Below are 13,778 nucleotides of genomic sequence, written 5' to 3'. Positions count from 1 at the left end.
AAAAAAAGTGATCTGCTTAACGGAAAAACAGATAAGACTTAAATGCCTGAAAGATGAGAATAATTAACAATAATCAGGAACAGGGCATATAAAACAAATAGGAAGTAGTCAGCAACACTGTTTTGTTTTACTTATTTGGCTTCCAGTTTTTATAGTAAACTCATTTTCTCAATTATTTTCCAGTATTTATTCTTGACATTTCTTAAATTTATTCAAAACCCTAGAGCAAATCCTTTATTCAAAAACTCTATAAGCAACTAGGTTGCCTTACAATTGTTGGTAAATATGCAACACTTGGGTCATCGTCATATGCCAGTTTAATTATTAAATTATAAATAATATTAATATAAAAAATAGAAATGTGCTATGCATACAGAGATAAATGTTTTGAAAATACATATTGGATGCAGATAGTCTACAAGGCCAATCTTCAAATAAAACAATCTCAAGATAAGCTCTTTTACCTAGAGGTAGATATAAATACAACACAAATCAAACAGAAATATTCATCAACCATGTTAATTTTACCTAGCTTGGTTCTAAAGAAAAATGATCACATTTAGCAAACTCAAAGATAATTAAATTTCACTACAGCAAAAACAGAAGCATATCTTATTTGGTCATTGGAAAAAGTTAAAAAGAAAAAAAGTCCTCAAATAAATGCTAGAAAGTTAATAGGCATACTATGAAGATAAAAGAGCAAATTAGATGATCGTACAAAAAGATAATTTATGGTCAGCCTGTAAATTATGAAAAATCTTTACACATATAACTACTTTAATTCTCAATAAATGCAATTAACATGAAAACAGAAAAGCAGTGCGCAAAACCGAATATTCTATTTCATATACTTAATATAAAATAGTGGAGTACAAAAGCAATGAGATCTTCAAAAGACTAATGAAATCAATACTTGTATAATAAAATAAGTAACCTATCATGGCAAAGTTCCCTGTCAATTCCACTGAGACTCCTACTTTAAATGAAGCTAAAAGTGTCTGTATGGTTGACTGAAACCTGAAATTTTTCCAATCTACAAATACCTTTTTCTCAAACTAATTTCATAAATTAACACTGCATGGAAAACTATCATTATTTACACAATAAGTAAACTTTATAAGTTCAAAGAATACATACAGAATAATAAAACAAATTAACCCCATACACACATTTTCATACAAGCAGATTTAATGACTAGCTTTAAAGCAAAAAGTTACAGAATTTAGAATAGTGGTTATCATAGTGTGATCCCCAAAATGTGGCTGAGGATCACTGTGAGTTCTCTAAGATCTTTTCAGGAATCTGGGAGGACAAAGCTATGTTCTTAAAAATAGTAAGATGTTATTTGCGGCCTGGTGAGCTAGCTCACGCCTGTAATCCCAGCTCTTTGGGAGGCCAAGGCAGGCAGATTGCTTGAGTCCAGATCCAGACCAGCCTGCGCAGCATGGCAAAACCCTGTTTCTATAAAAAACACAAAAAAATTAGCTGGGCATGGTGGCATACATCTGCAGTCTCAGCTACTGGGGAGGCTGAGGTAAGAGGATGGCTTGAGCCAGGAGGTAGTTGCAGTGAGCTGAGATCCTGCCACAGCACTCCAGCCTGGGTGAGAGAGCAAGACCCTGTCTCAAAAAAAAAAAAAAAGAGATGTTCTTTGCAATTTTCATTGTGCTTATGTTTGTACTTGTGATACAAAAGCAAAGGTCAGTATAAGACTGCTGGTCTCTTAGCACAAATAAAGGCAATGACACCAAATCCCACTGGTAGACACTGTTCTTTATTACTATTCATAATTTTTTTAAAAAACATATAAAAATCTGTAAGAATCAGTTCACTTAAGGATGCCCTTAACAAGGTCACACAAATTAAATCCTGCATTAAATCCAGGCCTTTACATGTATACCTTTTTACTATTCTGTGACAAAATGAGAAGTATGCACTGTACTTTATCTGCTAGCAGGACTCTCTCTTGCTTTGCTGAATGTTATTTTTCCTTTTTACCCAATAAATTCCACTTTCTTCATCCTTCTAGGTGGCCACAAGCCTAATCTTTCCTAGTTGTGTGACAAGAGCTTGGTTTTAGCTGAACTAAGGAGAAAGTTCTGCAGCATTTTTGCTGCCCAATGTGAGGCCAAAGGAAGGGTGAGTAAAATGTGAACCCAAAACCTCTCACTTTCGCTTCTGAGCCTTTTGGTCCTATGGCATGCCTCTTCTTTTTTTTTTCAGGACAGTAACAGCACCTATCTTTTCTTTTGTAATACTGGAGGTGGTCCACACCCACTTTAATGGCCACAGGCTCGGGCTCAGGATGGTTGGGCGAATGGCAGCTCCCCGCTCCCCTTACCTCCTAGTTTCAGTGCATGGCCATGTCTGCCACATGAGTGCAGTGTCCAACGGCCACACAGGGCAGGAATGAGCCACAGCCACTGTCCAGGCCCCAAGGCGGCCTCAGGGGCCTGGGCCCTTCATGGTTGACTGGCCAGACCACCATTGGTCTGAGCCACGGGGAAAGGAACCCATTTGTGTAAGAATAAGAGGTTCTTCTCCCAGGGTTACCCTTACACTATGAACTTTTTTTTCTCTACCTATTAGCAGTTAACTTTTATGTGAGAGGATTTTTTTTTCCTTTTTAGAAAAATGTTTTATAAGGCCAAGACCCCAACTATCACTATTTATATTCTCTGTAAAGTTTTAACTATGAAGAAGGATTTATATTGGTCTTAAGCTGTAGCCAATCTAGTCTGCTTTACATAACTTTCTGTATGGTAAGTAGCAAACTTTGCTGCAGGCCTCCATCTTGTTTTACGTCCTCCGGAGCCAGACCTGTAACCACATGACAATGTTTTGTTCTAGCCTCTGCCATTTTACATTTGTGGCCCGGGGTTCAATCCTGGCTTAGGGAATGAGTCCTTTTTGGTTTGATACCTGTGCAACATTTGCTATTTGTTGATTCTCTTCCCCTCCATGAACCGCCTTGGATTTTACTTCCTTTGAGCCTTTAGTAAAGTTTGAAAGCCAGAAATATTGGCCACTTGGGATGGCTAAAGTGAGGTAATAGGGGATTTAAAAGGATTTTCTTATAGAACACTCAGCTTAATTAAAAGTAGATATCCAAGTTGTAGGCATAGGTAAAAGGTCTTTATGTTTTTCTCTTCTAGGACCTTGTTTTGTTGGAAAAAAAAAACGACTGAATTATTTTTCTCCATTTTCCCTTGCCACTCTCAATGCACACATGAGAAGAGACCTCTGTTTTCCTCACGGAACACCAGTAATTAAAAGCAAATAGATCCCTCTCAAAATCTGTTTTTGCCTCATTTCTGCCTGTTTGTTAGACCTTAGAAGCTGAATGTTTTCCTAGCCCTGTCTCTTAAAGGCTCCACCCGGAGACCATTAATTCAATTAGGAGACTGGCAAATGAAAGATCTTATGGCAATTGGGTTTTCTTCTGTCTATCTGTATACTTATATATGTGTTGTGTGTGTGATGTCTATAAAAAAAGCTCTTTTTTTTTATAAAGCTTTTTTTATAGACTGGCTGGGTGCAGCGGCTCAAGCCTGTAATCCTAGCACTTTGGGAAGCTGAGGCAGGTGGATCACCTGAGGTCAGGAGTTCAAGACCAGCCTGGCCAGCATGGTAAAACCCTGTCTCTACTGAAAATACAAAAACTAGCCAGGTGTGATGGGACATGCCTGTAATTCCAGCTACAAGGGAGGCTGAGGTGGGAGAATCGTTTGAATATGGGAAGCGGAGGTTGCAGTGAGTCGAGATCATGCCACTGCACTCCAGCCTGGGCAACAGAGTGAAACTCCATCTCAAAAAAAAAATAAAAGCTCTAATTAACTGGCTTAAAGGAAGATAAACACTTTGATCAAATATTTTTTAAAAGGAAAATAAAAGCAGTAGTGCCTTTCAGTTCACGTGACTTTAATCTTTGAGAAATAAAAAACAGCCTTAAAGATTATTCGTAAAATACAGATGTCATTAAATGCAAATAGGTAAACTAAATTATATAGGTCAGATATTAGGTTTGCTAAATGTTTTAAGGTTATAACCTGCCTTTTTTGGTTTTTGAGAACCATCTAACTTGATGGCTTCACATTTGGTAAAACCTGGCGACATAAGGAACTAACCATGCCCTTAATTATGCTGGAAGAAGTCAAACCTTGGCTGCACCAAGCAAATAATTAAAACAATTTACCAGGTTTTAAAGTTAAAATTGCTAAGAGTTACCATTATAATATGTAATTCAAACTACTGGAAATAGATTTACATGTGAGGTGTGTTATGTATGATGTGTTTTTAATAAAAGATTATAAGAAGGTGTGGAAATGCAAATTTTTGCCTAGGGTCTAAGGATTGTTTTGAATTAGATAAGATAAAACTAAAAGTTTGACAGAGCGAGACTCCGCCTCAAAAAACAAACAAATAAACAAAAAAAGCTAAAAGTTCAAACAAGTGATGGAAGGATTGTAAAAATTAATCTTCCAAAATAAATTCTCTGTGTTAACATAATGACTAACTTCAAAAAGGCATTATATGGTTTTTCTGTAAACTAAGCATTGAAATAAAAGCAGAAAAACGTACTCTTAAGGAACTAATCTGCTATTTAGGAAAATTTGTAAAGGGTTATAAAAGGTTTTTGTTTTTCAAATTTCTGAGTCATCATTTTGGCAAAATAAGTAACTTATCTGGAATAATTTGGAATTCTATTTCATAACATCAAGTGTTTTAAACCTCTAACATATTTAACAGGCTTCCCAAAATCAAACTTCAGTTTCAAAATTGTCTTTCCTGACGCCTAGCTTTTGGATGCTGCAGAGAGTCCCTGAAGTATCCAAATGAGGGGTAAACAGAACATGTTTACTTACATGAGATTGCCAAAATGGTGTTCAATCTTCTTTAGGTTGTATTTTGGTGACTACTACTAATATATGTTTCAACATTGTATGGGATTCCAAAAATTCTAATGTCTAAAGTATATGCTATCCATCATAATTAAGGTTGTTATGTTAAGTTATTATAAACCACAGAGATAATCAAACTACTTTGTCAATTGTGTTTCTAACTGTAACTACCCTGGACATTTTGTTATTCACAGACAACTGCTGTCTTATTTTGATCCTTTTCAAAAAATGGCTTATAACAAGCTATAGAACTCTAACAGGTACTCTCAAATACAGGTTTCTAATAACTTTGGAGATTGTAACATTACAATACAGGAAAAACGTGCAGGACTCATGAAGAGCTAAAATGTTCACGAATATCAAGCAAAATAAAAGTTAACTAAATGAACTGAACTCATCGAAAACTGAGGCAATCTTTTTAACTTTTGCTTGGAATATTGCCGATCCTTGTTTTTTCATAGTCAAGGAAACTTATTCTGAACTATTTACAGCCTTTAATAACTGAGTATGGCACACTCCTGTGAAAAAAATTTGGAGCATATTTGTCTCTCTCTTTCTCTCTCTCTCTCTCTGGCTTCTCCAGAATTTGGAAACTAGTTTTAAGTGTTCTTAACTTATGGCAATATAGTTGTTTACATCAGTGCAATAAGAATCCATTTTCTTTTGCAACTGGATGCAACTGGAGAAACGCTGTTTTACCAAGGCTTAACTTGAAGGGTTTGCTTCCCTTTAAGGAGTCAAGCTTGACTTGCAGAGCCAATAAAAGCCCCTTGGGAAAACTGGCCTCATACCCTTATCTACACAGCCGCTGTACAGAGTTCCTGACCTGTGATAAGTAAAGAATGTCACCTTCTACAGGCCCAGAGCTCCAAGTTTATTTTGAGACGTTAAGAGGGCAGGATCACCCAACTCACGGGCATTTGAGAATACAAACTGATGGTTGGGCTTGGCTTTAAAAGGTCTTACCTGGGATTTCTTGTGGAACAGAGTTCCATCCAAGCCAATCTAAAAGGCCTATGTAAAAATAATTAATCTTGCTGCACTTTACACAAATAATCAGGCCAAGTATAAGACTAAAGTCTATTTTGCAAACAATTCAATCCTATCATGATTTGTTTTTTAACAAAAGTAAGGACTGGCAGGGTGCGGTGGCTCACGCCTGTAATCCTAGCACTTTGGGAGGCCGAGGCAGGTGGATCACCTGAGGTCAGGAGTTCGAGACCAGCCTGGCCAACATGGTGAAACCCCGTCTTTACTAAAAATACAAAACTTACCGGGTGCGGAGGCAGGCGCTGGTAATCCCAGCTACTTGGGAGGGTGAGGCAGGAGAATTGCTTGTACCTGGGAGGCGGAGGTTGCAGTGAGCCAAGATAGCGCCATTGCACTCCAGCCTGGAGACAAGAGCGAGACTTCGTCTCAAAAAAAAAAAAAAAAAGACTGGAGAGAGATAAATTACGTTTCAAGACTTATCATACATTTGTCATTAAATTCTACATCCCTTTGTTATTTTTAAGTGTTTGCCTACATTTTAGACTAACCCTGCTTGTTCCTGTGAACCAAACAGTAGTTTCCAGCTGCAGCTCAGAAAAAAACAAAAGGGATGGGTAATGTGGAAATCTGGATCAATATTCTAGTTCTGAGCAATTATCCTGCCGGGTGATGGGAATAAATAGGATGCCCATCACTTGGAGGTTTCTTTTTTGGGAAACTAAGAACAAGGGAGCTAACCAAAGACAAGAACTATGCACCCAAATCTTAGCAGGCATAACTATATCCACCAGTTATCTGGGGTGTCACAAGACATCCTTTTCTCCCTTGTTGGAGCAGGACTCAATTCCACAGCTTCACCGCAGCATTCAGCTTAAGAAAAGGAGTCCATGCAACACCCCCCACCTCCCAAGACACATTTTTGTCTCAAACTCAATTCCAAGCTTTGGGTCAAAGCCCTAGGAAAGAAAACCGGATCTGATGGATCCAGAGGCAGATGATAACAGAAGTTAAAAGGCACAGCATAGGTTAGTGTGACTGATTCTTACTGATTAAGCCAAGCTTCCCATTGCATAGATATCCACGGCATAAACAAGGTCTAGGGAATTCAAAGGCTACTGACAGCAGGGGACATAAGGTGTACATGGGTAAGAGTGAATACTCCCACCCTGTAGCATGCCCCCCACCATTAACATCAGTGAAAGCTGCTTTGACACCCATGGGTGGCACCCTGTCGTGGTTGGTGGGACTCGGGATCCAAGGACAGAGGAAAGAAAGAGGAATACCTCACTTTCCCTCCCTCAAATACCCCAGGTATTTGCTAGGAAGAGAAGGGAACCTGGGGCACCGTGCTCCTCTCTTTCTAGATAAGTAGCCATTCATCTTCACTCTGTAACCCTTCTGAATGCATCCTGAACGCCGGGACTCCTTTGGAAAAAAAAAAAAAAGCCCTTCTTTTTCCTTTCTCCTCCTCCGTCCTCTCTTCACTGACAAGTAATCGTGTGTTTGTACTATGGGACACTCCCCTTGGATGCATCCTCCAAACTGGGAAAAGTTAATTTCCCAAACCTTAAATTGGTTGGCTTAGGATTGGGCTCAGGGGAAGGGAACCCAGAAGCCCAACATACCAGCAAAGGGTAAAAGTTTGTTTTACTAGTCGGGCTTCTGCCCCCATCTCCCTGCACTAACTAGTAAAAGGTCTCGAGATTTTTGAGCTGTCCTCACGCCCTCACCCCTTATTTTGTTTTGATACATGTTTTCTAATAACCCAGTTTGTCTCTTCTAGCCTTCAGGCCATCACACTCCAAATGGTCATGCAACCGAAGCCTCAGACGATGGCCCCTTTTGATGGGACCCTTAGATAGGCCTCTCAGGGAGATCTGACTGCCATTTTCCCAAAACAGCACACCCCGTCAGCAGGAAGCAGTTAAGATTAATCTTCCTCCTTATCCTTATGGCAGTTAGATATATACTTCTTTAGAGGAGAAAATGATAGAGACAGGAGGCAGCCAAGGGTCCCCAGGCAAAACCCCTCCTTCAAGCCTAAAACAGTCTGAAAGCTGAAAAACCAGACTGCCCGTCCTGGATGAAGCCTGCCCTTTCCTAGCTGATTCTTTCTGAATAATGCCCATCTGCACACTGAGAGGATGGGGTGGGGCCTCAGGAAGTTTGTGCCATTTGCAGCAGGGAGGAGCCTGGCCTCTCTTGTCCCTGGGTGGTGACCTGGGATTCAATCTGTGAGGCAAGAAACCTGCTAGCAGGATTCTGTCTCACTTTGCTGAGAATTATTTTTCCCTTTTCCCTTTTTGCCCAATAAATTACGTTTTCCTCACCCTTGTACGTGCCTTTCCCATTCATGTGACAAGAGCCCAGTTTTAGCTGAACTAAGGAGAAAGTTTTGCAACAATATCACTACACACATGAAAAGGAAATGTGGTCCAAGAAATATACTTGGTCTCTGTCCAAAGTTCTGAAACTGCCACTGCAAAATTATAGCTAAGACAGTGAAAGAGATCTGACCTAAACAAACCATCTTGCTTCTAACCTCCAAGCTGTCCTTTTTCATTCCTGGGCATAGACTGAACCGACTTTGAGAAGAACTTACTTTACAGCTTAAAAAACATGAAAACAGCCCTTTCCCAAAACAAACCTCCTTCTTGCCTGGGGATTAGACTGTCTTTGTAGGACTAACAAATTAGCCACAAGATTAGAAATTAAGGTTTAGGAGTCATGCAGCTGGAGGCCACAAGATTCTGACCCTCCTTAAACTGTTCCTAAGATCAGTGCTTGAGATATTTTGCAGACCCTGCACTTGATGGATCAGCTGGCACCACCCAGATAGATTAACTGGCTCATCTGATCTTGTGGCCCTGGCCCAGGAACCGACTCAGTGCAAGAGGACAGCTTCAATTCCCCATGATTTCATCTCTGATCCAACTAATGAGCACTCTTGACTCACTGGACTTCCCCCACCCACCTAATTATCCTTAAAATCTCTGATCCCCAAATGCTTGGGGAGACTGATTTGAGTAATAAAACTCTGGTCTCAAGCATAGCTGGCTCTGCATGAATTACTCTTTCTCTATTGCAATTCCAGTGTCTTGATAAATCAGCTCTGTCTAGGCAGTGGGGAAGGGGAACCCATTAGGGTGTTACAGTTCCTCACACACAGTTCCTAAAATCCTTGGAGTTTCCTGAGTGATATCAGCATCTTTTGTTATTCACAGCAAGTTCCTTTTGATCATACCTGAATTTAGTGAAGTGACTTAGGGTGAGACACCTACAAAGCCTCAGGATGAGGCTGGTCAAAAGATCACCAAGTAATTAGTTGGAACTTCTGCACACACACCAACCTCCGGGAAGTGGGTGAGGCCTGGAGATTAAGCTCTATAAAACTCTATAAAGCTCCTAAACAATAAGATTGAATGAGTTTCCAGGTTGGTGAACACACTGAGGTCTAGGATAATCAGGATAGCATGCATGCCCAGAGAGGGCATGGAAGCTGTGCAAACCATCCTCCTCCCTACCTTGGAATATTTGCATTGTACTTACCAACTAAGCACCCCTAATCTGAAAATCCAAAGTCCAAAATGCTCCAATTAGCACTTCTTTTGAGCATCATATCACAGCTCAAAAAGTTTCAAATCTTGGAACATTTCAAATTCTGGATTTTTAGATTTCAGATGCTAAATCTGTATTTCCTATAACTGCATGTAAATCTATAATTATTAATATCTCAAAATTAAAAGTTTAATTTTAAATTTTTAAAAAATTTTCAGCTTTAAAAAATGCTTAGAAATAAACTTATGAAAAATATAAGCAAAACCTAGAGTTAAAATCAGTATCATAAAGATGTCAATTCTCCCTGAGATAATTGGTAAGATAAAGGCAGTTCCAATAAAAAATACCAAGAAGCTTTTTTAGGGAGCTAGATAAACTGATACTAAAGTTTCTATGAAAAAACAAACAGGAAGAAATATTCTCTAAAACAATTAAAAAGGCAAGCTAAGACAGGGGAAGAAGAGAAATATCAGACATTAAAAAACATATCATAAAGCCTCTACAATAAAGGAATGATAACAATACAGAAACAGAAACAGATCAGCAGATAGATGAACTTTTTAAAATAGGGCTGGGGGCACATAGCTAATCATTTGGATGGATGAAATTAAATCCACATTTCAAAACATACACTAAAATAAACTCCAAATAGATTGAGAATTTAAATGTAAAAAAATAAAGATGAGACAAGTATTTTAAGAAAGAATGGGTTTCTCTACATCCTGGTTGCAGGGAGAAGATTTTAACTGTGATTCAAAGATCTAGATGTAATTTTTAAAAGTTGATAATTTTAACTAAAAACTTTTGAATGGTAAAAAAACAAAAATAAAATAGGAAGAAAATATAGGCAACACAGGTCATAGGTAACAGACTAGTATTCCTAACATAACAAAGTCTTATAAATTGAACCCCAAAAGTCAAGCACCTAATAGAAGAAAAGGGTCTGTCAGCTAAAGATATGAGTATACTACTCACTAATAAGTATATACCAGTAAACATATGAAAACATAGTCAATCTCATTTATAATTAAAGAAACATAAAACTATTCTGAGATACATTTCTCACCTAATATATTGGCAAAAATTAAAAACTATGAAAAGTCATTCTGTTAGAGATGCTGTGGGGAAAACAGACATGTTTACATGTTGTTGGTGAAGACACAAACTGCTTTTGGAGGGTGGTTTATTTGATACTATCCATTCATACCTTTGACCCAACAATCCCACTTCTAGGTATTTACACTGAAAGTACACCTCCAATAATATGAAAATACATAGGCACAACTCAGTCACTGCTCTACTGGCTGTAATTTCAAAATAATGGAAACTACATACTTGTCATTATATAACAAAGTGATTAAATAAATTACAGTACAACCACACGAAGAAGTCTCATGCAGCTGTAAAAAAGAATGAGGAGGACTTCTATGAACTTCCAGAGTTACCTTCCTCATAAATTGTTAAACAAAGTACAGAAAAAAAATTACTAGAAAGCTACCCTTTGTGAAAGAGAGTAAAAATAAGAAAATGTGCATATGTATCTGTAAATCTGACTAATAAAATTGGTGACCTAAAGAAGGTAAGTAGAAATGGAGTAGAAAAGATGGAGGTAGGGAAATTGGTAGAGAAGCTGAAAGGGTAGCCGTTATTGATTATAACTTTTTATACAGCTCTGATTTTTAGAATCAGGTTAATATTTTACATACTCAAAAAGGATATATATAATAAGGATGGAAAGTGGGGTGAAATACAAATAGAAGTAAATGAACCTAACTATTTCAAAGAAATATCACAACAAAAATTGAAGAAAATTAAACAAATCCAAATAACCTTTGAATATACTATATTTTCAGTATATATTCTCAGGCTAAAGACAAACGGAATTTCAAAGAAATATCTCTAGTTAGATTGGTTTTCTCAGCAATTTTCATGCTAACTTTCGTATATATATTCTAAGACTATGCAAATAAGTAAGTGTATTTTGATCATGACAGCTAGGTTTCCATCAGAAGAGGAAATTATAAATATACAAAGGACAAATGCTAGAATGAACCCTAAACACGCTAGAACAGCATGGATTGACCTCAGCTTGTATGGACTGACCACTGACCCTTGCCTACACTATAGAATATATTAACTAAAGATAAATAATTTTCTGTAATCATGAGTCAAGGAGTTGTTTTGGCACAGAACCTATCAGCTGGTCAGCATTGTTTAGTAATAATAATTGCATTCATGATTTTCATGATTTGCACCTGATTTCAGTAGGGTCTGTTAAAGCTGGTCACATAACCAAAATGTACGCATCTAAGTGACTGGAACCACCTTTGCAAAATTATGACTAAGACAGTGAAAGAGATCTAACCTAACTGACTCCATCTTATTTCTAACCTCCAAGCTGTCCTTGTTCATTACTGGGCACAGGCTTAACTAACTTTGGGAGGAACTTAGTTTACAGGTTTGTTTTGTTTTTTGTTTTGTTTTGTTTTTTTGAGATGGAGTCTCGCTCTGCTGCCCAGACTGGACTGCGGTGGCGTGTGCTCAGCTCACTGCAGCCCCTGCCTCATGGGTTCAAGTGAGTCTTCTGCCTCAGCATCCTGAGTAGCTGGGATTACAGGCATACATCACCACACCCTGCAAATTTTTGTATTTTTTGTAGAGACGAGGTTTCTCCATGTTGGCCAGGCTGGTCTTGAACTTCTGACCTCAGGTGGTCCATCCGCCTTGACCTCCCAAAGTGCTGGGATTACAGGTGTGAGCCACTGAGCCCAGCCAATTTACAGGTTACAGTTTAAAACAAAGACCATAACAGCCCTTTCCCCAAAACAAACCTCCTTCTTGCCTGGCGACTAGACAACTAACACTGGCCTCAAGATCAGAAATTATGGTTTAGAAGTTAGGCAGCTGGAGGCTACAAGATTCTGACCTTCCCTAAACTGCTCTTAAGATCAGTACTTGAGATATTTTGCAGACTCTGCACTTGACGGATCAGCTGGAAACACTCAGATTGATTAATTGTCCCATCTGATCTTATGTCCCCACCCAGGAACTGACCCAGTGCAAGAGGACAGCTTCAATTCCTTATGATTTCATCTCCTACCTAACCAATCAGGCACTCCTGGCTCATTGGCTTCCCCCAACCCACCAAGTTGTCCTTAAAAATTCTTATCCCCAAATGCTCGGGGAGACTGATTTGAGTAACAGCACAGCGGCTCTGCATGAATTACTTTATCACAATTCCTCTGTCTTGATAAATTGACTCTGTCTAGGCAGCAGGCAAGGTGAATCCACTGAGTGGTTACATGACTAGCTCACAATTAGAGACTCCAACCAAAAGCAGACTTTGGATCTCTTGGCACTCAGGTGCTTCAAGCCCAAGCCAGTAGTGATTCTAAATCTGGTGACAAAGCAATTCCTATGCAACCTAGCAGTGGAAGGACAAAGAATATTGTGACTGAACTCTCTGGATCCCTTTCAATAAATACACCACTGCTGCTGGGCTGTTCTGTATATCCAGTGCCTGTAATCACACTGTTCCAGAAATATAAACTGTTTGATTCCTGGGAGTCCTTCAGTAATCAAACACAGTGATTACTATGTAAGTAATGCATATATATTATCGGTATAAATATATAACAATATATATTAATACATACGAACACATATATTTCCTAGCTCTGTCCACTGAGAAAGCTTGCAAGCAATGATACTCCAGGAACAATGAGCATACTGAAGATTTTTGGTTTTAAAATATATTTCTCCACTAAAAGAAAAGAGGTTTCTTGGATACAAGACTATTCCAGGACGGGGGCAAGGTCAGTAGGGAATGAAGCTGGAACATTATTGTCTAAGAAAGTACTTATAAAGAATGATAGAAATATGTCAAAAGGATACAGAAGTCAGTTTGAAGGAGCTCCAACTAGCCAAATACAAGATGATTTGAGTTTCAAAATTAGTAACAGAATATATATATTAATGACCCAGGATTCCACAACGATATAAACATACAAACTGAAGGACTAACTAATAAATGTGGAAGATATAAAAACTCAGAAAATCATCATTTGGACAACTAACACATTAACAATTATAAGTAAGATACAATGATAGATGCTCAAAGGGAAGAAACTTTACAGCAGTGAAATCCGGCAGCCACCATTTTAATCGAATGATCAAAGTTAACATCACCAGCACTGAGACAAATAGATACCATATGCCTCCAGATATGACAAACTAAGGAGGACAAAATAGGACTACTATAGTATTCCTGACGAAAATAGATAATCTGAATCTCAAGCATAAGGAAACACGAGACAAATTCAAACTGAG

General features: G+C 38.3%; 1 protein-coding gene across 10 annotated transcripts in view; it reads right to left on the bottom strand.

Moving 5' to 3' along the window:
- The window catches only part of COP1 (COP1 E3 ubiquitin ligase), a 263,125-nt gene that overhangs the window by 151,016 nt on the left and 98,331 nt on the right, over positions 1–13,778 (bottom strand). For 4 of the 10 annotated variants that reach the window (XM_063726391.1, XM_063726395.1, XM_063726404.1 and 1 more), the window contains one exon: positions 6,176–6,292. The exons of the other annotated variants lie outside the window; for them this stretch is intronic. In XM_063726391.1, the coding sequence (XP_063582461.1) occupies positions 6,176–6,292 (117 nt within the window). The remainder of the gene's footprint in view (positions 1–6,175; positions 6,293–13,778) is intronic. 10 annotated transcript variants of the gene reach the window in all.

Source organism: Pongo abelii, chromosome 1 (assembly GCF_028885655.2).
Source record: "Pongo abelii isolate AG06213 chromosome 1, NHGRI_mPonAbe1-v2.0_pri, whole genome shotgun sequence".
In the NCBI taxonomy this organism is placed as follows: Eukaryota; Metazoa; Chordata; class Mammalia; order Primates; family Hominidae; genus Pongo; species Pongo abelii.
This window is presented reverse-complemented; position numbering and strand designations above follow the sequence as displayed.